Below are 27,797 nucleotides of genomic sequence, written 5' to 3' on the forward strand. Positions count from 1 at the left end.
TATACTAAATGGGGAAATACTGCAAACATTCGTCCTAAAATCAAGAACCAGGCACGGGTGTTCACTGTCTTCAATCTCATTCAACATAATGGTAGAATTCTTGTATAATAATAAAGCAAGAAAAAGAAATGTAGTATAAACAGTTAAATGATAAACTAAAAGTTTTTCTATGGTTTCTTTGGTGGGGATGTGGGTGGGGGTGTGAGATGGGGCTGGGGGTGTGTACGTATACGTATGTGGAGGCTACAGAGCAACATTAGGTTGTTGTTTCTGAAGTGGAAGCTTAATGGTTCTTTGGGAAGTCGGTTGGATGGTGCTTTGCTGGGGCAAACGTGTGAAGGAATGTTTAGCTGAAGTGGATACAGGTGAAAGACTGAGGCAGTGTCATGAAGGAATGTTTAACTGAAGCAGACACAGGAGAAAGGATGCTCTGCTAAAGCAAGCACGTGAAAGGACATGTGATAAAAGATTCTTTGCTAACGACATGCATGTATTGGTTCACCCTACATTACATTACATGGTTGAGCTGCATTTGTTAGGACTCCATAGAGAGAAAGGTGCCGGAAAAGGTTCTGGTGGTGTGCTGCAGTTTCTTGCTGCTTCCTCTGACTGGGGCTGATTGGCAGAGTGATGTGACCTGAGACAGATCCATGTGCTAGGGCAAGGCACAAACTGAGGCAATACCCATGCAGAACATGTGATGTTTGGAGGGAGTATAAAAAAGACTTGATGGACAATGACAGGGGTTAAGCTAGTCTTGCTTATAGAGCTAGCTGTGCAACGCTTGTGAGTCTTGAGTCTTCATTGATCTTCCCTTCCCTGAGAGAGGCACAGCTGAGAGCTTCTCCTAGCATTCCTCCTGGCTCCTCCTGCTGACCGGTGCTGGCTGAGGCCGAGACCCGTCTCTGCTAGGTCGTGTCACCACGGTTGCTAACCCGAGTCTACCAAACTGGACTGCTGGCATTTAAGTGTTTCCGACTGCATCGAGCTGCCACTGCTTGCTGACCTGTGAACTGAACTGCTAATTTCCAGACATCACAGGTGGGAGTTGCTCCAAATAACCTTTCTAAACAGGTCTTCTTTCTTTCCCACTACCTCTGGTGAGTGGAGGGAGATTAAAGCATTTAAGAACAATCATTAAAAAAAGGTTTTGGAAAAACTAAAGTTAATTCCTCAGCTTCTACCAACCAATTCCTTTCATACACGGTATCCCTTTGACCAACGCCCATGTAGGCCAGCTTGGCTAGTCATAGAGCCCTAGAGATCCACCTGTCTTGTCTCTCTATTGCAGGGATTACCAGTCCCTACTGATATGCTCCACACTTTTGTAAAACTTGGGTTCTAAGGAAGCACTCTACTGACTGACCTATATTCCCACATCCTCAAATGATCTCTATATACAGACAGTCTTACCCTGCACTTAAAACACCCTAAGAACACAACCAGAAAACTTTTGGCTTGATCAACACTTCAGCAAAGTTGCAAGATATAAGAGCAATATACAAAAAGAATCAGTTTTTCTACCTACTAATGAATGTGCTAAGGTAAAACCAGGAAAATAAGAAAATCCTTCTCACAGTAGCATAAAACAGATGCCAAGGATGGTGATAGGCCCCTACAATGAAACTTTAGAATATGGAATATAGAATATTAGAATATTAAAATGAAACTGAAGTAAGCCCATTGTGTCAGGAAGGAAGGTGCTCTAGAGACATGTGTGACCCTCCTATTGGCTGTTAAAACAGTGGTCCCCATGGAATTGGAATTTCCCCAACAATCTCATACTGGGAAGAGAAGGAGAAGGCTGAAGTCTGGTACCAGGTAGGGAAAGGATTTGTCTCCTATAAAATTATCTCACATGGTTCTGATATTTCAGACTAGAAGATACTAGAGCTGAGAGAATAAAGAATCAGTAAAGGGCAGGACCACATCTGAACCATGGCTACTTAGTAATATATACTTCTATTTGAGCCTAAACTTCATGTCAGAACCTGAAAATAGTCTTTGGCGTATCACTGGACTACTTTATTTCTTCCTCTTACCAACATGGCCACTATGAATAAATGTCCTTATTTTGATTTTTAGTTGCCTCTTGGCTTTATTGGCCTACTGAGAATGAGTGCCCCAATCTACTTGGTTAAGACTACCATGACACTGCTAAGGCCCTAACAGCTCCAGGAACAGCTGCACAGAAGCATTGCCAGGTGATGGACCAATCAACACTTGGAATAAGCCCTGGAGACCTAGGCTAACCCCTATTAACTCAAAACAGCCATGTTATAGAGGAATCAACAGCACATGACTGCACATAGCTTCCATGCTGGGCAGGTGACCCGGAGTGAAGATAAGCATTGTGGCTTATAGACACTCTGCCTATGTCCTGGAAGTACCTGTCATAAAACTCTAAAAATAGGCCTTAAGAGGCACTAACCCTCCTCAATAAGGCTGCCCCAAGCCTTGTCCACAGGAAATCATAGCTAATGAAGCAAGAACAAGCGATCTGACCAAAGTCACCCTAAGCTGCCCACAAGGGAAGGCCTCAATTAACTTCTCATTAGTAGAAATCAATTAGGCTTTGGGGTTATCATCAGTCACTGTGATGTATTGTGACAATACACAAGCACTAACTTAGTAGAACACATGCTAAGGAAAGTGTGGGCCAAGAGTGTGCAACTCCAGCAAGGCAGAAAAGGCTCCCAAACCACCAAAAGAATGATGCCCATGGGGAATCCACACAGCACCAGCATCTCTTGGGCATCACCAACTTCATGTCCCCAGCACTGACAGCCTTGACCCATGAGCATCCCAGAAATTCCAGAGGACATATTAATTTTGTGGTGGTTTTGTTGGTTTGGTTGTTTAGTTGGGCTTTTGGGGGGCACAAGGGGGTATCGTAGTGAACACTGATGTGCAGCTAGAGTCAGATACATACCTAAGAACCTTCTAGAAACTTCTTTTGGCTTCCTCTTCATTACCCTTTTTCTAGCCAGGGCTCTCACTATCCTTTTGGCAACTTAGCTATCACAGGCTCGCGGGAAAGCTGGTAATGTTACAGCAGACATCAGCATTAGCTGGGAACTGAGGATGCATCTCCCATTGTGAGCCTAAGCTGTCTTCCCTTCCTACCTAGGTCCACAAATCTGGGCCCCAATCATTGGTGTCTCCCTTTTGAGACCCACCTCCAGCCACCCTGAATGAAAAGCTGAGCACCTCAGTGTCCCATCTTACCACGTGTGAGGCTCCACCATTTACCAGTGCCTATCACTGAGCCTGTTTCCTGATGTTTCCATTTATCAACTTTCTTAATCCTGTGACCCATCTCCTTGATTAACCTCTTTCTGTGTGTGCCACACCTTATTAATTCTATATCTCTGGAGAACCCCAACAAATGTGCTGGCAGCCATCCAGACCTTTGAATTCAGTCTATGAATCCTAGTCTCCAGTGTGCCTATGGAGTTATGGAGGCCATTTCTGCTGGCACCTGCTACTACCCCCTAAAGAGAGAGCACATCAAGCTTACATAGCTTTGTACTTTACTGTTGTGATGGACAGTTTTATGTCATCATAATATGAGCTACAGTTTGATAGGAAGAAGAATCTCAAATGAAGAAGTGTCCCAGTGTAATGACGTGTAGAATGGTCTATGGGGTGTTTTCTTAATGGATGATTGATGTGATAGGGCCCACTGTAGGAGATGCCATCCCTGGGCAGATGGTCTTAGGTGCTATAAAAAAGCAAGCAGAGCAAGTCATGAGAAGCAAGCCAGCATGTCAGGTTCCTCCACGTCTCTGCTTCAGTTCCTGCCTCCAGGTACCTGCCTTGAGTTCCTGCCCTGTCTTCCCTCCATAATAGACTCCAATCTGTAAGAAGAAATAAACTTCTCCTTCCTGAGCTGTTTTTGGTCATTGTATTTACCACATCAATAGGAACCCAACTAAGACAATTGTAAAATACTGGTCCCTAGTCACTGTATTCAAGGACACCAGTGTGGGAATTGAACCCCGTGGAGGATTCTTAAGGTGGCTGAAACACCAACGCTGCCTGCCATGGCTTGAATCATCTGACTTTTGCTGGTATTTACATAAGATACTCTTCAACTAACATCATAGAGATTTTGTGTCAAAGGTGACAGAGAAAGATTATAGATCACCTTGGGTGATGTGTTTCAAGAGTTGATGTAATAGACTAAATTATAATCTCCCAAATTCATATGCTGAAGTCCTAAAGCCAGGCTGTAGAGTGTGACTCTTTAACAAGAAGCCTGTGGTAAGGACATGGGGAAAATAAAGTCACAGGGTGGCCCTCACCCAGTCTTCCCTGAGGTCCTCATTCAGAGAGGTTGAGGACATAGGCACACACTGAGACATGACTATTTGAAGAGCCTGTCTGCAAACCAAGGAGAGAGAAAGCAGTCCTGGACACACCTTGATTTCAGTTATGACTTCCAGAGCTGCCATGTCTTGAGTGTAAAATGCCCCCAAAGACTCATTTGTCAAAGCTTGGTCTCCAGATGGTGATGTGACGGAGTGTGAGTCAACCATGAGGGTCCAACTTCATCAGCCAGTTAACCTATGTATGATCTCATAGATGAATGCACTGTTGACAGATGGGGCCTGATTGGAGGCAGCAGATCAATAAGGGTTTGCCTCTGATGTCTGCATCCCCACCACCCACTGTCTCTGACAAAGACAGGAAGTGCAAGGAGAGCTCTGTTGGAAGCAGAGCCCAAGGACTGCTCACTGTCGAAGAAACTGAAGATGTGAATGAGCAAGGAGACCTGCCTTCTGGTTGGATAAACAAGCATCTTTGGCAGGGAAGTGTCCTTGGCCCCAGCCAGAGCTTGGAGGCATCGTAAGGGAGCATGCACCTCCTGTGGCAATTAGCGATTTATTAAGTCATTTCCTGGAGCCACACACAATGTCCTCCAAGAATGCCTCCAACCAAATGCACTAATTAATATGAAAGGAATAAATATTTCATTGCAAACAAATGTATCTCATCCTTCCTCGCTATGTCTGGGAGAACAAGGGCAGCTCATACAAGCATCTCCTTAAAGGTTTCTTAAAAAAAGGATTCTGACATAAGAACAGCAGCCGAGGAAGTCCGGCAACTTGCCCAGCGGCTTGTGGCTGGGCCAACATTGCAAGCCAGAGCTCATCCACAAAATGTTGCTTCACAACTTAATTAACTGACATAGTTTCCTAAACAGAGCAACCACACATTCAGAGTCCTGCCTGGCGGAAATGATGCTTTGCATCAGGCAGACGTGGGTGACCACATGCCCACAGGGACGTCGGCACTTACCACAGGGCCTTTGCACCTGCAGCATCGTCTTGACAGAACTCCTAGATGGACCTGTAACTATCTGGATACCAAGCTGGTTTTTCTGCTTTGAAACAAGCCCTTTTCCACACCGCATTTATATGTAGCTGTGCAGAGCTGGCAGCTTGAGACAAGACACTTGACCTGGGCTTGTGTATGGGGAGTGCCTATCTCTGTACATAACAAGGCAGTACTGAGTCTGGGTTATCATCTGGGCAATGCCAACTCAGTTTTACCCAGAATCTTCCTATGAGGAACATGGAGGGCTATTATCATGTAACTCCAGGCTACATTCTCTGTGTGTGTTTTTTTTTTTCTTTTTTCTTTTTTATGCATAAGCTGCCTCTGGCTAGTGGAAGAAGTTGCATTTCTTTTACTTCAGTCCTGCAGTCCTCATACAGAAGGGCCCATCAACAATGACACTGCCAGGGGAACCCCTGAGTTGGTGTTGCTGCAGGTGCTCTCTACCCTCTCCTGAAAAGGAATCTGCCCTGCTGCTGCTCAAGTCCATGCCAAGGGACTACCTCCCCATGGATTCGCTTCTGCTGCTCCACCAAAGGATGCCCACAAGGTCTGAAGCCATCAGCAGCTCCCAGACTTGGGTATGCCAATGTGGCGCTAATTTGCCCACCTGACTCACAACTCCTCGGCCACCACTTGCATTTGTCTGTTTCTTTGCTTAGAGCCTCATCGTTTTCTCCTGTTAGACAAGCCTTCAACTTCAGCCACTGTGGGGAAAATGGCACCCACAGAGTCAGCTTGTTCTCTGATACTTAAGGGACAGCTCCTCTCACTGAAGGTGGATGGTGTTGCTTGAGTCGTACAACCCTTTGAGCTTTCAACCCATTGCGAGGTCAAACCACGTCACATCACATGCCCATCTTTGGGGGTACATGACAAAGATGGTGAGTGACAGCCACCTTGGACTCCAGTGAGTAGTTGATGTGTCCTCTGAAGAAAGGGATATCATTACCTTAGGAAGGAGTGGGCAGAACAGCAATGGGAGCCCAAGACCCTCTGTGACTTTCCATTCCCAATCTATATTAGAAACTAGCACCCAAGTTGAATGCCAGTTTATTCACTGGCCCAGGTACCTAGAGCTGATATACACCAGAACTGCCCCAAATCCAAAGTATTTTCACCAAGTGTCCAGAATCCTATCTGCTGTACTTCAACTATCCCTGAACACAGACCCCAAAGGGTTTATTTTTTAAGGCTATTTCTTCCTCAATTCAGTCATCAGAAGCTGTTTGCTTTGGTGGTGCATGGGAAATGTGATAGCTGTAGGTCCCATGTGTACCTGCCGATAGCCAGACTACTGGCATCCTTCACAAGGAACCCTTAATAAATGCTGACAGGCAGCCTGCCCAAGGCAGAGAGCAAAGCTCCCAGCATTCACTCCCTATTAAAAGAGGTCTCGCCTGACTCCACTATAGCTCAGAGCAGCCTTGAGAGTTAATCAGCTACAAAGGCAGCCATTATTTGGTAGTTCAATCAAAACAGAGCTATCTTCTGGTCCTGGAATGCAAGCTAACCACATCCCAAGCACCTGACATTAATGTACAATTCCCAAGAATGTAAGGGTCTTTATGACATTGCTACGTGGTGGCTTACAAATAGATGCCAGGAAGCTTGGGACTTCTAAAAGATCGACTGTGAGCATAAATTTCTAAGACATCAATACTCTAGACAGCTGATGCCAAGAATAGATCATGTGCCAGATAGCAGGACATGCAGACAACATTGTCAAGGGATGGCGACAGGATAAAGCCAATTTGAAAGATTGCAAAGCCTCATGCTAACGTGTGTCAAACAGGATGTCACAAAGAGATGCAGACGGTTCAGAACCTAAACTGTCAGTGACAGGAGGGCACATAAGAAAGCTATGAAACCCCAACTGTCATGTTGATTGGAAGAGGTTCTGCAAGGTTCTTTGAATTGACTGAATTGGTGTATTAAGGTGAAAATGTGCAAGGTTCTGACATGCTGGGCTGTGTTCTTGCTGTTAAGTTTAGCTACCATCACTGGGGTCAAGGGCAGGCTTCCTAGATTTCTGGGTCATAGCTGTTCTGAGAAATACAGAGATGAAGAACTTCTGGTATGACATTCCCCAGGTCTGAAGACCCTCAAGGAGAACATGAAGTAGGTAGACAGCAAGAAGGCTACCTGAGAAACAGAGGATGGGAGTACCATGCCCATAGAAGAGATGGAATCTCTGGGGCTTGCCAAGTTAAAACTCTACTGAAAATGTGTTTTAAAAGCTGGAACCTAGCATCCCAGCCTTGGGAAGGTGGGGAGCAGGGGTCCCCAGTCATCAAACTACAGAGCAAGTCGGAAGATAGCTTCTATTACCCTGAGACATTGCCCCAAAGGCAAAACAATAACGGGGGGGGGGGGACACATAGGCTTATAAAAATTTTGATTTTTTTTGATTTATAAGAAAATCAATGAAAACTTGATGGCATATCATTCATCATGCCCTAAACATACTTAATGGGTATAGAAGCAGGAGGTGTAGCCATACTCAGTACAGAAATAAGTAATGTAAAAGGGGGCTGAAGAGATGGCTCAGCGGGTAAGAGCACTGATTGATCTTCCAAAGGTCCTGAGTTCAATTCCCAGCAACCTCATGGTGGCTCACAACCATCTGTAATGGGATCCAATGCCCTCTTCTGGTATGTCTGAAGACACCAACAGTGTACTCATCATATACATAAAATAAATAAATAAAATCTTTTAAAAAAATAAGTAATGTAAAAGATACAAGGCCCAGCATTTAACATTCAGTAGACCATGGGGCGGGGGAGATTAAGGACTTGTATTCTAATCCTTACAGTGGCAATTTAAAAAATATTGGGAAGTACAATCATAACACAACTAGAAAAAACCTGAAAGTTAAAAATATAAAAGTGATCTTTAAAAAGAGAGGAGAAATGTAAAAATAAAAGAGATAAGAAGGAAGCATGAGTTAATGAAAGCAGCTGTTGTAACATCGCTGCATGCTATAAAGACCAGTGTGGTCCAGAGAAATGAAAAGAGGGGATACATAAACCCTGGAAGAAACTACCTTTAAAGCAAAGGTTCCACCTAGATAGAATTATCACAACCTTCCAAAAGTTAATAAAATATTTAAAACTAAACTTTCTGAAAGGTGAGAGACAAGACTAGTATATAGTTTAAATAACAGAAAAACCCTCTAATATCATCTTTAGAGATTTAAATGTTAAGAAACCACAGTAAATTTGACAACTAGAGTAGAAAGGCTGACAGGGAGGAGACTGAGCTGTGCAACCTCTGTGTTCTTGTATCTTAGAAAAACATTATGAAACAAAGTAAACATCTGAGTTCCTAGAGCAACAATTTAAAAATATAGTACAGGAAAGCTATTACCTTGCTAGAGAAATGAAAAGGGAGTTCTGAATGTTCAGTCTGAAACATACGAAATAGAATAACTAGAACAAAGAAAGGGTAATAAATAAAATAATAAAAACACACTAGACATAAGCCAAAGAGTACTGTGGTGGTTTGAATAGGAATGGCCCTCATAGACTCATGTGTGTGAATGCTTGGCCCCTAGGGAATGACTATTAGGAGGTGTGGCCTTGTTAGAGAAAGTGTATCACTGTTGGTGGCTGTCTTTGAGGTTTCCTGTGCTCAAGCTCTGCCCAGTATGGTACACAGTCTCCTGCCATCTGCAGATCAAGATGTAGAACTCTGGGCTCCTCCAGCACCATGTCTGCCTGCACAGTGCCATGATTTCCACCAAAACAATAATGGACTAAACTTCTGGACTATAAGCTAGCCTCAGTGAAATGTTTTTCTGTATAAGACTTGCCTTGGTCATGGTATCTCTTCACAGCAATGAAACCTTAATGAAAAGGTTGATCCAACATATCCACTTTGGATTTCCGTGATGTATACAAAGTCGCTTCAAAATTTGGAAACCAAACAATGTAACTCTCAAAATAATGAGACACAGTAGCTATATCAAGGGACACAAGAAAAGCATGTGACTATTCAACAAGACATAGCAAACACTACCGTGGAGTTTTAAACCATGAACACTGTCCAGGAGTGGGTGGCTATACTGAGAAGTTGCAGCCTCAGAACAAGGATGTTTGGCCTCATAGTAGATTGGAGTCAGAGCAAGGCTCCTGTCTCCTCCACATAGGACTAATGTCCATGGTAAGAATCGACATAGCACACTCTAGTGGTGTTCTGACTTTGGGCAGTGACATGCTACTGAAAAAAATTCACCTTAATAAGAAAACTCTGACCACCTAACATCAAATGTTCACACAGATAACCATTCCCCTAAAGAAATACCCTCACGGACGCCCCTCTGATAAGATCTGACTACCTACTTTCCTTTTAACAATCTACACAAAAAGCTTCCCAGCCTCCAGGACACCATCTCCTCTCTGAGAACTGGCTGCCTCTGCCTTCCTAGTGACTTGCGTCAATCGTTCTTTACCATCAGTCTGGTCTTTGATGAACTCACTCACAGCCCATGTGACATGGCCCTGTCATAGTACTGTGCCGTGACAAGAAGGGGAATTCTTGATCTAGGAGAGGAAGCCTCAGGAAAACTTAGAGAGAACTTTTCTTCACAGTGAAGCAGCAACTTATTCTCCTCTCAGCTCAGGAACAAAGCCAGGGAAGGGGAGGGGTTTGGCAGTTACAGCATCACAGAGAACTTGCATGAGGGCAGCGGTTGGGATTCCCAGAACTCACAAAAAAGATGGGTGGGCAAAACACCTACCAGTATTTTTAAGCACACAGAAGGTGTAGACATGGGATCCCCAAAGCAAGCTAGCTGTTATGGTAGCTTTATAACCATGGGCTCTGGGTTCAATTGAGAGACCCTGCAGGGGTCAAGTGAATAAGGCCAAGTGATTGATGAAGACTCCTGATCACAACCACAAGTCTTGACATACATGTGGACACACATGTACCTGCACACACCTGCCCACACATGCGTATATACCACACGTGCACACACTTGCACACATACTTGTCCATGCATGCTTATAACACACACACACACACACACACACACACACACACACACACACGCAAAAAAATCCTCCAGGATAAAAGCAGGGCTTCCCATCCTCATGACTACTCAGTCCATAGTGGAAAGTTTAACCATTTCAGTAATGCAAGGACCCTAAAAGCACAAGATGGGAAATATAGGTAAAATTACCTGCCCTAGCTTTCTTTTCCTGTGATGAAACACTGACCAAAGCCAACCAGGGAAGGAAAAGGCTTATTCCATCCAGAAAAGTCAAGGAAGGAACTAGAGCAGGAACCAGGAGGCAGGAACTGAAGCAGAGACCATGAAGGAATGCTGCTTACTGGCTTGCTCCCCTATACAACTCAGGGCCACCTGTTCGGGGGCCAGGGGGCAAGCTGTCCACAGTGTGCTGGAACCTGTTACATCAATCAAGATAATGCTCATGGGCCAATCTGATGGAGGCAATTCCTCGGCCGAGGTTCCCTCTTCCTAGGCAATTCCAGTTTGTGTCAAGTTGACAAACACTAACCAGCTCCAAGCAGATGGAAGATTTTCTGATAAAATCTGGAATCTGCAAACCAATTTTCCCACCTAGCTATCTAAAGAGCGGTGTTTCAGGGGCAGTGCTCATCCATCAATGAGAAAATCCCTCACCACCTTCCCCTGTCACCACATGACAATGAGCTGAACCTCCGGAAACCATGAGCCAAGACAAATCTTTTTTCCTTCACTTTTTATATTGGGCATCCTGTCTTAGCTATAAAAAAAAAGTAATGTAGAGTTACTAGGTACTGGTTCTAACTTTTTGAGTCTAAGTCATTGCATCTATAAGTAGTAAATCACAGCACTTGAGAATAACAGTGCACCTGCCTTTTCAAAGGTCCTTAGAATAATTATTGCCAAGAGAAGTTCCTCTGAGAACAGATTAGGGCTTGTGCAACTTTTTCCCCTAAAAATCTTTACCTTCTCCTAATTTTATATTTTACCCCCACATAGTCAAGAATTAGCAATGTAAATTTTCTAAAAAAACAAATGTTCAAGAGCTGGAAAGAGCCAGCTCGGGTTGAGAGGGGGAATCCACTCTGATCATTTACATTCTCAAAGAAGACCTGGCATTAGCAATATTGAAGCAACTGCCACCATAAATCACCTAAGCCCAGACTCTGTTCCATTTTTCAGAGTTAAATAGACCAGAGTCCAAGGAAAGCGTTAAGGCTTCCTTTCAGGTCTCAGATTTACTAAACTGAAATATTCTGTCAGCCAAAAACACCCAGCACCCAGCACAGAAGCAGACCCTCATGAAACACACACGCTCAAGCCCAAGCTTCAAGACTTTCATATTTCTGTTGTTGTTGTTAAAAGTACATTGTTCTTACCTTTCCAAAACTCCCTTTACCAATAGCCCGTAGGATCTGGAAGTGGTCAAAGTTGACTGTAAAAAAGGAGAAGACGACAATCAGGTCAGTTGTGGACTCTGTGTCCATGTACTACCCACTTGCTCTGCCGGCGTCTGCCCACTAGTGTTATCCACCTGGTATTAGCACCTGGTCACTGAGGCACTGCCAGATGAGGGACATTTCATTTTCCCCCAAACATAGTCAAAACCACAACAGGGGGCCAAAGGAAGTGACAACAGGAAAGGCCAGCTATTTGGATTTCACATTCTCCTATGTGCTTTTCCCTGCTCCAAGAGGATATCCCCAAGGAAGGCCCCTCTGGTGCCCCCAGCACTCTTGAGATCAGACCACAGCTTACCTGTGCCTGCTGTTGTGTTCTCTCCCTGATCCTTCCACACAGTCTGTCCAACCCTGGCAATGAGGCTACTGCAGGCCAAGCATGCTGACGCACGCCACCCACCTGCTGTCACCCTGAATCACACCATCCCTTGTCACCGTTTAGCTGCATCTTTACCCTCCAGTCCTCACTGACCAGCATCTACCAACCTCTGCACTGAAGCAGGTCAACAAGGTATGGCAGTACTCCTGATTGTCATGAACATCCTTCTGGGTCCCTGAGCCCCCTTTCCTTTTGTTTGTTTCTAACACAGGATCTCATGTAGCCCAGGCTGACCTTGAGCCTCTTCAAGCCCAGGCTGACCTGAGCCACTCCAACCTTTGGAGTGTTGAGATTATAGACATGCCACAGTGCTAAGTTTATGGGGTGAACCGAGGACTACATGCATGCTAGGCAAGTGCTCTGCCAACTGAGCCACACCCCAGGTGTCTTCCCTCCTTTCAAAAGTATCTACTTGACCTCTAGAGAAGAGCCTTCTCCTGAAACCTCCCTTCAGCAACTTCCACATGCTCAGTCTTTTCCCTGACCCAATACAAATTTGGGTCAGTATTTCCTCCTCTGTTCTCTTTCATCTGTCCATCCTGAAGCCCCTTTGGTGTCTACCTTTCTCTGTCACCTGGTCTGTACAGTGGCCTCTTAACCTCAACCTCTGACCCTCCCTTGGAGCACATGTGATAAGGATGGCAATCATGTCGTCCCCTGCTTACTCCCCTGCCCTGACCCTTCTGTCTTATCCATGGAGAGCATACTCCTCCCTGAACTGCACGGTCCCTGTCCTGCTCCTGTCCTGTCACCCCATACTTCCGAGACCTACCTGCATGCTACAGACACAGGTCCCTCTCGTCCTAGGACAGCTGTTTCAAATCTATCCTTTCCTCTTCTCCCAGCATTCCTTTGTCACCCTGCTTCATCCTTCTGTGTCCTGAGGGAGGACTGAGACTAACTTCCAACTAAGCATGCAGTAACTTCCACTAAACACATCATTATGAAAATCTCTACAGAGCTTGATCATTTTTCTTGACTAGATTCTGAGTTACTGGGGGTCAAATATCACAATTATGCTATTTGCCTTGACTCCCTTAGCGCCCCGACCTTGCTAACACACTGAGGCACTCTGTAACTACTCATTAACTGAAGGGATGATTGAGTGAGCTAATCTCCATATTCATGGAGCCAAGTGCATAATAAGTCTTTGGTAAATATTTTTGCGTTTGACTGAATTGCAGCCCGTTCTCAATAACTAGGAAAGACATGTTATTTACAAAGATGAAGGGAATTGATTAGCTCACTGCATAAGTGAAGCTGGGGTGTGGGGAAGTCAATGAGCACACTTGGTTCCTTGTATATTAAACTATGCCAAGCCAAAGTCAGACTCCAGTGAGCTGTCAAACACCTGACGTGCTTAGAATGGAGTAGCTGCGTTAACCGTTAACTAGTAAAACTCCTGTTCTTTAACCCAGCTCTGTTTACTTTCAGATTAACTTACTGGAACCAGAAATTCCTTACTTCACCTCTCTCCACTCACTACAGGTTAAAGGAAAAGAAGAAAACAATGGACTTAGAACACAGCTCAAGTGGCTGTCACGTGCTGGGACATATGCATATCCTAACAATAATCTCCATGGTTTGGAAAGCAAATGCCACTATGGGTCTCTGCCACCTGCCCCAGACACCATAGCCAGCTCTCCAGAGGCATGACTAAAAGCTACCAGGACTCAGATTCTGAGTCCCTGCATGGGAGACAGATTCTTATCCATACCAGAAAAGCAAAAACAAAAACAAACCAATGTTATTGTTTAGTGGGTGGGGCTGGCTACTGTCAAAAGATTCCTTTTTGATTAAAAAACAAAAAAAAACAAAAAACAAACAAAAAAAACAAGCAAGCAGATGGAAAAGGTGTATAAATCCTATTTTATCATTGGATTTGGAGCTCCGTTGTGATCTTACTGTGGAGCAAAGGGATAGTCATTTGTGCCATCAATATAGAGGGCAGGTTGGTTGTCTAGATTTGAATCCCACCATTCAGCAACAGGGTGATGTCAGAGATATCGCTTAAACTCTGCTCCAACCTTCTTCTTAATGCGAGGTATGAGAAAGCACTTCCTTTTCTCAATAGTGTGTCAAATACCTAACAGGAACAACCTAAGGAGAGTTAACCTTGAGAGTCTGTCACTGTGGGGAACGTACGGTGTCTGGAACAGACTGGTCTAAGGTATAGAGAGCTTGCAGCCTCTTACATGGTGCCAAACGAAACTGGAACGAAACCTTAAGCTAGACCAGGCTGTTACTTTCTGGGCCAACACCCTGTGGCCTAGGTCTACCAACTAAGACTTCTGTCTCAAAGACTGAACAATCCCCCAAAACATTACTACCAACTGAGGACCAAGTGTTCAAATGCATGACCCTGAAAGGGTATGGTAGTTTGCTTTCTATTGCTAAGATGAAAACAACCAAAAGCAAGTTGGGGTGAGAGAGACTTATTTGAGTTTACCTGTCCTGATCACAGTATATCATGAAGGGAAGTCAGAACATGAGCTCCAGGATCCTGGAGGCAGGCGCTGACGCAGAGGCCATGGAGGAACACTGCTTACTTGCTTGCTTATTCTGGCCTGCTCAGCCTGTTTTCTTATAAAACCCAGGACTACCTAGGGAGGGCACTATCCACCACCAGGGGCTGGACCCCTGCAGGGCCCCTGATGTTCAAATGTGTCTTTGCCAGAACGTCCCATTGACTCAAGCTGTTTTGCATAAGTTACAATGTGTATAAATCAGGAAATTACACATACACACATAGCTTTCTGACATCATTTAATAAACAACCACTGCACACCTAGTTCATCACATCTTTATCTCTTGGCTCCAGACATCAGCTACCCCTGTTGACCTAGTGCTTTCTGGTGACAGGTCCAGCCACTCAGACATGACACAGTTTGGAAAAGTGTCATTTAGACCGGGCTTTAATCCACTTGATCCTTGCAGTAAACTTGTCACAGGTCTGACACCAACAAGCTCCTCTGTCCCTCTTCCCTGCTTCTCTGGCCCTGAGCATCCAGGGCCATTAGCTTCTTCAGCAGTCTGCCACTGTGGATAAAAAGCTTCATGTTCAACGGCAGCCTTTCCAATGTTCTCTGAAGGTGCAGCCCCAGGAGACTAGTTGCCTGTCTACAGTCAGGCTCACTACAGGCCCAGCCTGGTTCCATCTGCCCTCAGGACTTAACCCTTGAGGCTCCACTTGAGCTGCTTTCTTTCCTAATTTCAGATGTCTTCTCCCTTCACCACGTAACCTACCTGTAGATTCCCTATGGTGGTCGATCAGACCTAACTCCTGCTGGTGTGTACTCTCCTGGGAAAACAAGTTGGGGTAATAGCACAGAGACTCAGGAAAATGTAGAGGGAAAAAAAAAAACGTGGCTTTGGAGGTTAACAGACTGCAATACAATGGGGAAGGGAGAGTTCCATGGGAGCAAACCTAGCTGACATTCCAAGTTATATGGAAAGACACTATTTAGTGCATCTTTTTTTTTTTTCCTTCCTTGTATCTGCCCTTTCAAAGACAGTCTCATGTAGCCTAGGTTAGTCAAGGATGCCCTTGAATTTCGGATGCTGTGAGTGCTTGGATTATAGGCATGTGCTGCCAAATCCAGTTATGTGATACTGGGAATGGAACCCAGGGCTTCAAGCCTCCCCTCCCATTAGAGCCCATGCTCCACTACTGAGTAGATGAGGGTCACAGATTACAGTATTAAAGCAGGAACTCTCAGTTCCAGACGGGGAAGGCCTTCACTAAACACCCCCAGCCATGGTGCCTAGGAATGATATTTGGTGTTGACTGTGTCTCAAATTCATAGACTAAGTTCCTCACCCAATCTGGAACTTCTAGATCTCCATTAGGAAGAACCAGAGCTTCAGTTCTGTGTACACATGGTCCAACTGGGGACTTAGATAACTGGGGTGCTTTAGTTTCAGTCATGTCGCCTTGACAAAATACTGTTTTTTTTGCTTTTTTAGGATCATCTTAATTTAGAATTCCTGGCTACAGTTCATCATGGGAGAGAAGTCAAGGAGGCAGAAACTTGAGATAGCTAGTCATGTGACATTCACGAGAAGGAGAAGTGAATGCATGCATCCTTGCTTGCTCACTTCTGCTCAGCTTGATTTTTCCACCCTTATATAGTTCAGGACCTGCTACCTAGGGAATCACGCCCCTTCCCCCTCCCCCAGTGGGAAGGCCTTTAATTAATTAAGTCTACCTCACATAAACACACTTATAGGCAAACTTGAACTAGAGCAGTGGTTTTCAGCTTTCCTAATGCTGCTACCTTTAAGACAGTTTCTCATGGTGTGAAGAACTGTATTATTTCCCAACTATAAAGTTATTTTTGTTGCTACTTCATAACTGTAATATTACTACTGTTATGAACAGTATATTATGAACAGAATGTAAATATCTGATATGCAGGATATCTGATATGTGGCCACTGTGTAAGGATTGTTAGACTACAACAGGGGTTGAGAAACTCTGATCTAGACACTCATTTACTGACACTATCCACCCAGGTGGTCCTAGATGGTGTCAAGTAGAAAGTTAAAGTTGACCATCACATAGGGAAAACACAAAAACAATGTGTCTTTACTAAACATCCACAGGGTATTCTCTTGTCATGATTCCCTAAAAATACTGTGTAACAAGCACTTGGACAGCATCTAGTCTTAGTCAACGGAAGTTACCAGGTTGTCCAACCTGTGACTGGTAGGTTGTAAGAACGCATACATGTTTATTTTGTGGGACACTACAATGTGACATTGTTATCTACAGAGTTCATGCCCCAAAACCAGACAGTTGAGTTATACAGAACAAACAAACAAAACCCTGAATGTTTTAAATAAATTTAGAATTTTGTGTTAGGCTGTATCCATGACTATCCTGGGCTACATAAGGTATATGGGCTATATGTTAGCCATTCCTGGTTTAAAACAAACAGGAGAAGGTATTTTCAGTTTTGTGTAATAAACCTAAGTGTTTGAGGAGGCTGTTATGTGAGGGGTTCCTGAAAATGATCCCCTGAGCTCACCATGCACACTGTGCTTCATCCAAATGCTAGAAGCTACAAAATACACCTTGGAAACTCTAAACTTATCCCAAGCCCAGTGGATCTATAGATCTGTGGGCTCTGGCCTGGAATACAGCCTTCTTTCATCCTTGGCTCCTGAGATGGCACCAGTCTTTTTCACATTCATGCCCAGGGCTGAGAAATTCCACCCAAGAGTCTGATCCTGGCCAGGGTCCGTGCCAATCGGCAGGGCTGAAGTGGGAAGTCAATGCTAGGCATTTGATGCAGACCTTCCTCATGGTCCTGCTCTGCTGCCTGCTCCACTCTCCCCACATGAGGACAGAAGAAGGGATTGGCTTCACGGAGTGGCAACGCTGCTTTCAGCACCATTAAAGAGCGCTTTGTTTCCTTGTTGACAAATGTGTTTAATAACACCCCAAGCCTTTTTTTCTAACGGTCTATGCTCTTCTCAGGAAAAAAAAAACAAAACAAAACACTGACTCTGTAAGCAGTCGGAAATTTGCATGCCTAATTCATGTGAGTGGAGTGCAGCAACAATGTTAGGACACAAATTAATTTAGAGCTGGTGGGAAATTCATAAGACAAGCTGTCAAGAGAGCTTGAGAACTCAACTGTCAATCTGTCCTTCCTCCCCGTGTGCCTGATGTCTTAATTTTCTTTCTCGATGTTGTCATAAAATATGATGATAAGGGCAACTTAAGGGAGTTTATATGGCCCACAATTCCAGGTTATCATCTACCACTTCAGGGAAGTCAGGGCAGCGGTCAAGAGCAGACAGCAGTGGGTTACTACACGCTTGCGAGTGCTCGGCTCACTTTCTGCAGACTATAGCCCACCCACAGTGAGGATATCTTCCAACCTCAGTTAGTGTGGTCAAGACAATCCTGCAAACGTATGTTCACAAGCCAGCTTAATCCAGCCATTCCTTGAAGAGACTGCCATTCCAGGGAATTCTACATTGTGATAAGTTACAATCTAAACAACCTTTATGTATTTCTTTCCCCGGATAATACTGACAAATTGTCACCAAGGAGCTTAAAACAACAGGAATTCATTATCCCACAGTTCAAGAGGCCAAGAGGCCAGAGCCAAAGTGTCAGCAGGTCTGTGCCATTCATGAAGACTCTAGGGGTTCTTCCATAACTCTGTCATCAGTCCCTGGCACTCTGAATCCTGTCCCTGCATCACTCTGACCCATTCCTCTACCATCACAGGGAGAGGAATGTCTCTGTTTTCCCATGTCTCTGTTTTCTTCTTACTCAGCCACTTCATTTGAGGCTCACCCTAAAGCCAGGCTGCTTTCAACTTAAGATCTTCAGTTGCACCAACAATGACCTATTGCCAAAACTGGCCCCATTCTCAGGTTCCAGATAGGTGTGTGCTGGTGGAAAGAAGAGATGCTCAGCTTGGTGTACCATGGAAGTCCTTGGCACAGAAATGGCCAGTGAAGCAAAATCAAGTAAGTGACCGAAAACTCAAGCTCACATTTAAGGTACACATTGTTCCATGCTGGTGCACGCATCTGCAGTTGCCAGTCATAGGTATGCACTTTTAGGAATAGAATTCAAGCCTTCTACTCTTCAGCATGGTAGAGTTGAACCAGAGCTTTGATTTCAACACATGGCCATGAAGTCATGTGACCGTGCCTCCTGAAAAGACCCAGCTCTCAGGACAATGATTCAAGGGGAAGATTCCCAGATACCTAAACCACAGACATTTCTGCCACATGACTGCTGACCACTTGCCTTGTGTGGAGGAAGAACAGTGCAGGCTTCAGGGCCTAGCATGACTGGAGCATCCACTGACTGATGCTGTTTGACTCAGTTGCTGAGCAGCAGAACGGGAAGGGTCACAGGTGACAAGGAGGAAGATGTCTATTCTGCTGCCTGCTTCACAGGGAACTACACTGGTCCTCATGAGCAGTGACAGAAGCCGAGGCACTGAGAGGTGAGCGGATAGTCTGATGCAGATGCAGAATGATTTGATTTCTCTCCTTACCAATCAGTGCTTACCAAGCACGCTCATTCACTGCCATTCATTGGGGGATCCTAAAACACCTGGTTGATGTCCTTAGAAGAGGTGAAAATCAGAGCAGAGACACAGAGGGAGGACTGTGGGAGGGTACAGGGATGATGGCTTTTCTAAGCCACAAGTGTGGCTGGCTGCTTGAATATACCCTGGACATATTTCCTGAATGGATTGACAGTCCCCTGCCTGTCACTGTGAGACGTGGCCTCAACTCTGACATCAAGACTGAGCACATACCAGCCCCTCTACCCACCAACCTGGGGCTTTGTGTCCATGTCTGTAGAAGGAATTACTAACACTGCCTTGCAGAGTCATAATCAAAACCTTAGATCTCTAGAAAGCAGCAAGCGCTCCGCCAGGAAGGTGAAAGCCACGGGTAAATTACGATCGACACAGTGGTTAGATGTTGAGACAAATGAATTCAGAGGAGGGGAACTATTAAAACCTGAAGGAAATGATGGAGCCCGGGCAAAAAAAAGCAGCTTCTGAGGATTCGATCTCTATATCGGTCTCAGAATGTAAACCACACCACCTGAGCAATTGAAGCTTCGTTCAGTGTGAGATATTCCGCCCACTTAACAGCTCCGTGTGTTCCATCCACAACTGGAGATGCTCAGGGAGTTAAGCAAACTGTGTAAAAACAAAGGCTTTTGCAAGAAGGCTTTAGTCACAACATAAATTGCCAAACACATGGTTGGGTTTTGTCAGCTTCTGGGAAGAAGGTGAAACATGCCAATGGGAGTCTGAAGAAAATGACAGTATCTTAGATGAAGCAACGGAGAAGAAAGTCTCCAGTGACTCCCAGGCTCCCTGCGGCTGAGCAGCCTTCTGAAGCGCACATTCTCATGAAGTGGCAAGTCTTTCCCTCTTCTGCTCATAGGAATGAAAACTCTTTTTGCCCAGTCCTAATATACTTTCGAAGTCCCGCTGGGTGCATTGTGCTTTTCTTCCCTGAGTGGCAGAAATGACGCAGCCTGCTAGCCTTATCCTAGGTACTGATTTTGTCATCTTCCCACCAGAGGAACGTGGGGACATCGCCTCAGGTTCTCACAGGCACAACTCCTACACACTCAGTTTACATAAACAGACACACAGAACACCTGTGGATTCCTCTGCGATGGGAAGTGTCAAAGCAATTAGGAAAGTACAATATATTAAAGCCTCCTTTCGTGGGAAGAGGGTGAGAATAGGCGACCGGCTGAGAAGCAACAGTATGCAGAGGTAAGGCCCAAATCCAGTTCTCAGTCCTTGCGTTTTCAGAACTGTAAATGCCACACTAAGAAAATGGGGACAAAAACTTATTGTGATACGGACCTATGTCAGACAGGGTACAGGTGCCTAGGAAGAACCAGTGCCCAGTCGAGACTGGGGCCCAGCCTTCTGTAGAAGAAGGTGGAGAATAAGAGTCACAGAGGGCCACTGTGATCAGTGATAAGCAGGAGAGAGGTCCATAGGTCCCCAGGGCAGAGGACTCCTCTGGCCATGTTGGTAGCTTAAAGTAAGTGGCCTCAGAGACAAGAATAGAAAGAAAGTCCCTGTCCTGCCTGGACAAGAAAAGCATGCACACATTCTTGGTTTGACGAATAGTGCATACACAAGCCCTGGGCGGGATCAAGGATCTGATCGATGCGGCCAGCCCCTCAAAGCACAGGGACCTCTAGGAACCCTCTGAGCTGGCAAACAGAACAATGTGGAATAAATGGATAGACTCCTACAAAAGCCTGAATCCTGAAGAAAAAGCCAACACGAATGCACCAGTATCAAGCAGGAAGACTCAATTAGTGAGGAAAAGCCTTCCCCAAAGAATAGCCAGGGGCCAGACAGCCTCCCAGGAAAACTGAACTGACTAAAGAAGAGCTGTCAATCCTTCTCAAACTCTAGCAAAAAATGTCAGCTGTTCTCTTGCATAAGAACTCAGAGGTGGGGACCCTCAGACTCATTTCACGAGGCAAGCATTGTCCTGACACTGAATCTAGACTACAAGGAAACCAAAGCTTTCTCCCTGAGGAAGAGATGGCAAAGATCCTCAGCCTGGTGTTAACAGAGCATACGGACGCCCATTGAAAGGAGCCCACGTGGAAGACTCCAGACACTCAAACCTCACTACCACACACCACACAGATGAAAGACAGAGACCACGGGTCCATCTAAACAGATTCAAACCATGTAAGTGTCATCTTCTAGAATCCACTTTGAAGACTATCTATCCCCTGCCATTCAGTTTGCACATGGTCCTCTAGAATAGAAGCCGTAAGCTGCATCAGCTTGAAGGAAAGGGAAGAATCCCAGCAGGACTTGGCTTATAATGTGAAGTACTGAGGCACAAAGCCCTATGCTTGCCTAGGACTTGTCAAACTGCTTGAAAAATCACTCCAGTAACATCCGTGGATGAAAATGTGGTGCAGGAGTCACATTCTGCTTCAAAAGTAGATACAAATGAATTCAAAAGAAAAATCAATAAATAAATGGATAAAATCCTACATGTCCTCATTATTCAAATTCTTGACAAAGTAATACAGTTTAGCATAATAAAAATCATTTCTGATGCAGCAATGCCAGCTTCATAGTCAAGAAGGAACCACTGAGAGCTTGCCTGTAAGACCCAGGGCATGACAAGCCACTGCTGTCTACACTGCTACTGGTGTTCTACTGAAGGCAATTAGGCAAGGAAGAGAAAGAAAAGACTTTTACAAATTGAGCATGAAGGCTTGTGTCTGTAATCCAGGACTCAGGAAGCTGAAACAGGAGGATTGCTATGAATTCAAAGTTGGCCTTCACAACAGAATGCCAGGCCAGGCAAGGCAGTACAATAACACCCACTCTATGAGGGGCAGGTTCCAGTCTTAAAGAATTAATCTCTGCAAGTGGCCTGATCTTATATAGATCCTGAAACACTGAAGAGTCTTCAAAATCCTCAAAAGTGATAAATTGCTTAGGTAAATATGAACAAGGAAAGATTAACATCCCATATGCTTCCAATATTTTACATGAAAAAGAAAAACCTTATTAGTAATAGCATCAAATGATAAATTTTTTAGTATAAATTTACCAGAGATGAAAACTCTGCATACTAGCATGAGAAACAGGGAGGGAGGAGTTAAAGAAAGACCATCTAGCTTCTACTTTCTAACCCCCTTCCTAGGGGAAATCTAGCTTCACGAGAAAATCTCACTCTGGGAACAAAGGCTGTGAAAACGCCCATACCACCCAGAAAAGGCTGCATAATCGATGTCATCGCTATCCACATTCCAAAGGCACTTTTTATAGAAATAGGAAAAACATCCCTGAAATTTCTATAGAATCACATGAAGATCTGGGGGCAATGCACTGCTAGATTTCCAGTGCTTGAGTCATTGCTGAGATATGCATGTGGAATGCCCCCTCAGGCTCAACAGTTTGAACACTGGTCCCCAACTCAGGGTACTGTCTACGGGGTGCTGCAGAACATTTTGGAGATGGCTTCTAACTGGTGGATCTAGGGTTATAAGTTTACAAATGCATGTCTCCTCCACACACTTCAGTCTCTTTCAAAAAAGAGGCTCTTGGGAAGCAGGTTCGAGTAGGGGTTGGCACTGGCCTAAGTCTGGGCCAGTTCAGCACTGGTGACCGTGTGAGATCCTGGGAGTGGTGAGTAGCCCAAGAAGCAGGAACCATCCCTGTAGCAATCATACTTGGGCATGGCAAAGCCAAGCAAGAATAGCAATGACTCACTAACATGTGACAACCACGAAGACTTACTTCCCCAAACCTTAGATTTTTTCCAACCATCAAAATACTGGTTTCACTGCTACCCAGGAAGTTTCTGGGAATGTCTTGATGACTATGTCTATCAGGTGGCTTGCATGCCACAGGCTCCCAGGAATGATGGCAGGCACTCTATTGGGCTTGGATCCTTTTGTTGGGTGGTGGTGTCTAGTAATCTTAAAGGATAATCTCCAACCTGTGACACACACCCCACACACAACTGCACCATAGAACAATGACCCCACACTACTCCAGTGAGAGCACCATACATCTTCCCACTGTCTGAGGAATGGCGTGTTCTGGGGAGATGGCCACTTAGGTCTCCATTTCTTTTGCTTTCATTAGGAGACAGAAGGCTCAAATGGTTTGAACAGAACAAGAGTGAACTTTGTGTCTATACTGCTCACTCCTTTCTAAAGAGAATCTGGCATTTGATAAAAGCTCTCTAGTGGGAAAGTATCAGACAGATCTGTGGATTCATGGACCATGTTTACCTGAAGATAATTTTTGTCATAGTTATTCTGTACTGAAGACACCAGAAGGCATAAGGCAGGCATCATCCCTGCCTTTTGGGACCCTCACATCTCACTCACACTGACAAGGGTCTCTAACTTGCAATTTATAAGAAAAGTACCCATGCCTGGGACCAGGTGGCTCCTTAGAGAAGTGAATGTTAAACAGAGACAGGATAATTGCAGGAACTGGACAATTCCAGGAGAATGGTTCTGTCAGGAGGATGGGAGTCTGTCTAGGTAGGGTCTGAGAGATGAGGGTCTAAGCACAGCCAACAGAGAATTCAGACTTGAGATATGGGTGTTCAACAGTAGTCACTCCTGGAGAGAGTGGGGCCAAGAGAGAAAGCACTGAACAGGTAAGAAAGGGTTTGGCCACACATGAGGACAGAGATGAAAATGGTGTCCTCATTCAAAGGGCCAGGGAAAGCCTGGCAGGGGTGGGGGTTGGTCCAGGAGAAAGAAAGTAGGTTAGAGAGGGAGAAAGGTATGAGAAGAGGAACAAGGAGAGAGATGAGGGGAGAAAGGGGGAAAGAAGAAAGAGAGAGATAAAGATGTGAGGGAGGGGGGAAGGCACAAGCAGGTGGGTGGTATGATCAATTTCTCTACCAAGTAAGCTTTATCAATCCGCATGTCTGCTATGCGGTGTAACAAAAGTACCTCAGCTCTTAACATCTTGTAACAATAACGATTTACTGTTTCATTTGTAGCACATGTCCTCATAGACCAGCCAGCTTCCTGAATTCACTCAGTGCCTTAAGCTGTTGGAGCTGCTGTAACAAACTACCATGGGCCAGTGGCTAAAAGACAAGTCATTTCTCATGATTCAAAAGCTGGGGTATACAGGGGCAAGGTGTCTGCTCATTTAGTCTTTGGCCACCACTATCTTTAGACCTCCTCAGATGATGGGTACCTCTCTGAGATCTTTCATAAAGGCATAGTCTCATCTGGGAGAGGCCGCACCTCATCATTTTCTAACACTGTCACAGTGGTTTCAGAGCCTGATTGAAGGATGGGCCACTGCATTAGTCTTGCTGTTGTTATAAATATATAACAAAACATTCGAAGGACTTATTCTGCCTCACCATCCCAGGGTACCCCCAGGGGAAGGCATGGTGGCAGGAGTGTGAAGCAGCTGGTCACAGTCATCTTAATCAGGAAGCAGGGGTGGATGAATTCAGTCCCAAGTCCATGGGATGGAGCATCCGCAAGAAAGATGAATCTTCCTAGTTGTTTAACCTAATCTAAATAATCCCTCACAGCAAGCCCTCAGGCTTCTTTCCCAGAAGGCTTGAGATCTTGTCATGTGGCTATCAACACAACCACCATAGGCACAAACATCTAGACCACAGTACGTGTAGAGACAGCCTGACGAAGGTTACAACTCACCTAGGTTCTGCTCTCATTGTTATTAAACATCTTGCTCATCAGGTGGTGGCACAATTTTCTGTTTTGTTCATCTCCTACCCCTGGAGCCTGGCACAGCACAAATGTTCACGGATGCCCAAGGAATACATTCTGCTGATTTCTATACATCACTCCCATGTTAACACCCAGAGCCAGCCTTGCTCTGCCTATCGCATCCCTGGACCACCCCTGTCTTTGTGAACCCAGCCATGATTCCTTTGCTAACCTCTGCTTAGATCTTTCCCTGACAGAGGTGTGGTTTTTTTTTCAAGTTAACTGGCACCCAGGGGGGTCCCAGTGGTCCAGATTATTCCAGATGAAGCTATATGGGTATGTAACAGGAAAATGCCATTTGCATGAATCAACTGGGAAAAGCAGCCAGCTCTCTCCAACATGGGTGGGCCCCATCCTGTCCATGGACGGTCTGGATAGAACTGAGCTACTGACCCTCTTGATCCAACTGCTGCCATTCTTTGAACTAAGCTACCGGATGCTTGTGGGTCACAGCCTTGCAGCCTTTTAGACTGAACTCTAGCTGCCGGCTCTCCTCAGCCTGTCAACTGAAGTTCTGGGAACTTCTCTGTATTCATGTGAATCAGTTCTTTATAACAAAGCTCTTTGCGAACCTGCATCCCACTGGTTCTTTCTCTCTGGAAAGTTCTAATGGCATCTCTTGGCAGACACTGTCTGTTCCTCACCTTCTCCCACCTGTCCTTATGTTACAACTACAGCATCTGCATCTATTTCTCCACTCGAGGACATCCTCTCATGGCAGAAAGCTGCTGTGGGATGCGTATCAGGTGAGAAAGTCAGAATTTAGTGTCCTGGCAGTAGCTCTCATTCAGTGATTGGTGAGCAAGAGTGGTTAGTAGCATCCTGGGTCCTTGTAACACAAGGTGAAATGACTCTAAAGAGTGTTCTTCAGTGTTCTTCTAATTCCACAGCACCTTGTGTTCCCACAGTGACCTGCATGAAGACACAGCCTAGAGTGGCTGCTTGTTCCTTCCTGCCTTGTTTCCCCTTCAGACAAGTGTCCCAAGACCACATTAGAACAGCACCACTTATACCTGGATCTTTCTCATACCTTTTTCTAGGAAAGCCCACACTGAGACGCTACCATCAAAGGGTTCACACGTCATGTGAAGAAGAGTTCTCAGAAAGAGCTAAACCTCCCACTGAACATTCTAGAAGGCTGATGACTAGAACATCAGTGACAATAGAGAGGTTGGAATGATCATTCCAGATGATCTGGAATGTTGCAGATCCAAAGGTAGATTTCAGTTTATCTTGGGCTAGTGTTAGCCTCTTCAACAGCTATTCTTTGCTTTCCTCTGTATCTGACTTAATGTCCTGTAACTAACAGATAAAACCCTTTTAGAATGAAACCTGAATTTCTGCCAACCAATAAGCTAAGAGTAGCATCAAGTAGCACCTGAAGCTTACAGCTGGCATATGGCTCCACTTCACTTTAACCTACCTTTCCAATACCAGAACAGTATGGCTGACTTGTGCCTCTCTGTGTTACATTATTAAGAACTTCATCAAACTCTTACCACATTGCAGCTTGGAGTTTGGATAACCTAAGTCTGTGTTCCAGGGTCGTCATCACTCATATACGGCTATAGATAAATTCTATTTCCTTTGCATCACGGCACCCGGTTACTCCCTCCAGGAACACATTCTGTGGTTGTTAGTGCGTTTGTTTTCTAGCTTGTGTCTATCTGTAACAAGATCACTGGTCTCCTTGTGTCCTCTGTGCCCTGCCCAGAGTCAGTTGAGTGACTGACAGTAAAGTAGCCAACCCTGGACATAGCCCTCTCCTTCCCCATATTAGCTACCTCATTAGGAAAGTAAGACCACAGTGCCAGAAAGTGGCCTCCAGCTTTATGATCTGAGTTGGAGATACCAGGGCTGGCAGGTAAGAAGGAACACAGTGTTAGTACATGACAAGGCTCTAGATGTGAATGTGGCTCCAGTCAGCTTTAATTGGGCAGGGATGCCAGCACTGCACAGCTATTAGGGGAGAAAAAAGCAGAGAAGGGAAGAGCCTCCTTCCTGAGGCCTTTGGTAGCTGCTAATGGGATGTAGCCTGGTGCAGCTCCAGTCAGGTGTCTACATGGAAATGGCCTTTAAAGGTTCCTGTTCTTAGAGACTAATGAGTGACCCACGCTTACACATAACCGTTCCTCCCTAATTATATGTTTAGCTATTCTCCTGGTTTTCCTCAGGGATTCTACTTATGATTCCAGGAAATTGGAAATCGATTTCCTTTGTGAAGTCATCAGACCCCCAACACACACACTGATAGATGATCCTGAAGCCCAGGACGTATGAAGATGTGCAGTGGAGCAGGACCTGGAAGGCCCACCCTGCAGGTCACCTCAACAGCTGACAGAGGAGTAAATGAGAAAATCTGAATAATCCTTGCAAATGATTAATACTGGCTGTCAACTTAAAGGGGTCTTGTATCAAAGAGATGGGTTCTGGCCATTCCTGTGAGGGGTTACTAGATCAGGAAGAGGTGGGAAGAACCATTCGAAATGTGGGTGTCACCTTGGAATAAATCCAAAGGAGAAAATCAGTGAGCACCAGCGCCCATCCCCCTCTGCTCCCTGCAGCCATGACTCCCCCCACCCATGATGATCTACACCCTTGAACTGTAAATGGAAATGCACCCTGCTTTCCTTACCTTGCCTTTGTCTCAGCAATAAGACAAGTGACCAACAGAGAGAGTCCTGTATCTATCAGGAAGCTGAATCCCAAATTAACCAGTGTCACAAATGATCATCAGACCCTGAAGGTCTGGTCTGGGCACTTTCACTGAAGAATGGACCCTCTTCAGAGAACAAAAAAGAAGAGTCTTGAAACGGGCCTGACACAGAAGCCATGGAACTCTCAGGA

The 27,797-nt window shown here is 45.1% G+C and overlaps 1 protein-coding gene and 1 long non-coding RNA gene across 3 annotated transcripts in view; one reads left to right on the top strand and one right to left on the bottom strand.

Annotated features, from left to right (window-relative positions):
* The window catches only part of Stk32b (serine/threonine kinase 32B), a 244,600-nt gene that overhangs the window by 168,589 nt on the left and 48,214 nt on the right, over window positions 1-27,797 (bottom strand). The window contains exons 1-2 of one of the 2 annotated variants that reach the window (XM_031341919.1): window positions 25,981-26,009; window positions 11,716-11,771 (exon numbers count right to left, since the gene is read on the bottom strand). Coding sequence is in view for 1 of the 2 variants with exons in the window: in XM_031341920.1 (XP_031197780.1) it covers window positions 11,716-11,771 (56 nt within the window). In the remaining variant the exon portion in view is untranslated. Of the gene's footprint in view, window positions 1-11,715; window positions 11,772-25,980; window positions 26,010-27,797 lie in introns of those variants that run through there. The other variant, XM_031341920.1, reaches the window with a different exon arrangement.
* LOC116070496 lies at window positions 1,715-14,016 on the top strand. Its single transcript, XR_004110422.1, has 4 exons — window positions 1,715-1,821; window positions 11,742-11,799; window positions 12,137-12,307; window positions 13,664-14,016. It is a non-coding gene; the product is annotated as an uncharacterized LOC116070496 (long non-coding RNA).

This window comes from Mastomys coucha, unplaced genomic scaffold, assembly GCF_008632895.1.
Source record: "Mastomys coucha isolate ucsf_1 unplaced genomic scaffold, UCSF_Mcou_1 pScaffold22, whole genome shotgun sequence".
NCBI lineage: Eukaryota > Metazoa > Chordata > Mammalia > Rodentia > Muridae > Mastomys > Mastomys coucha.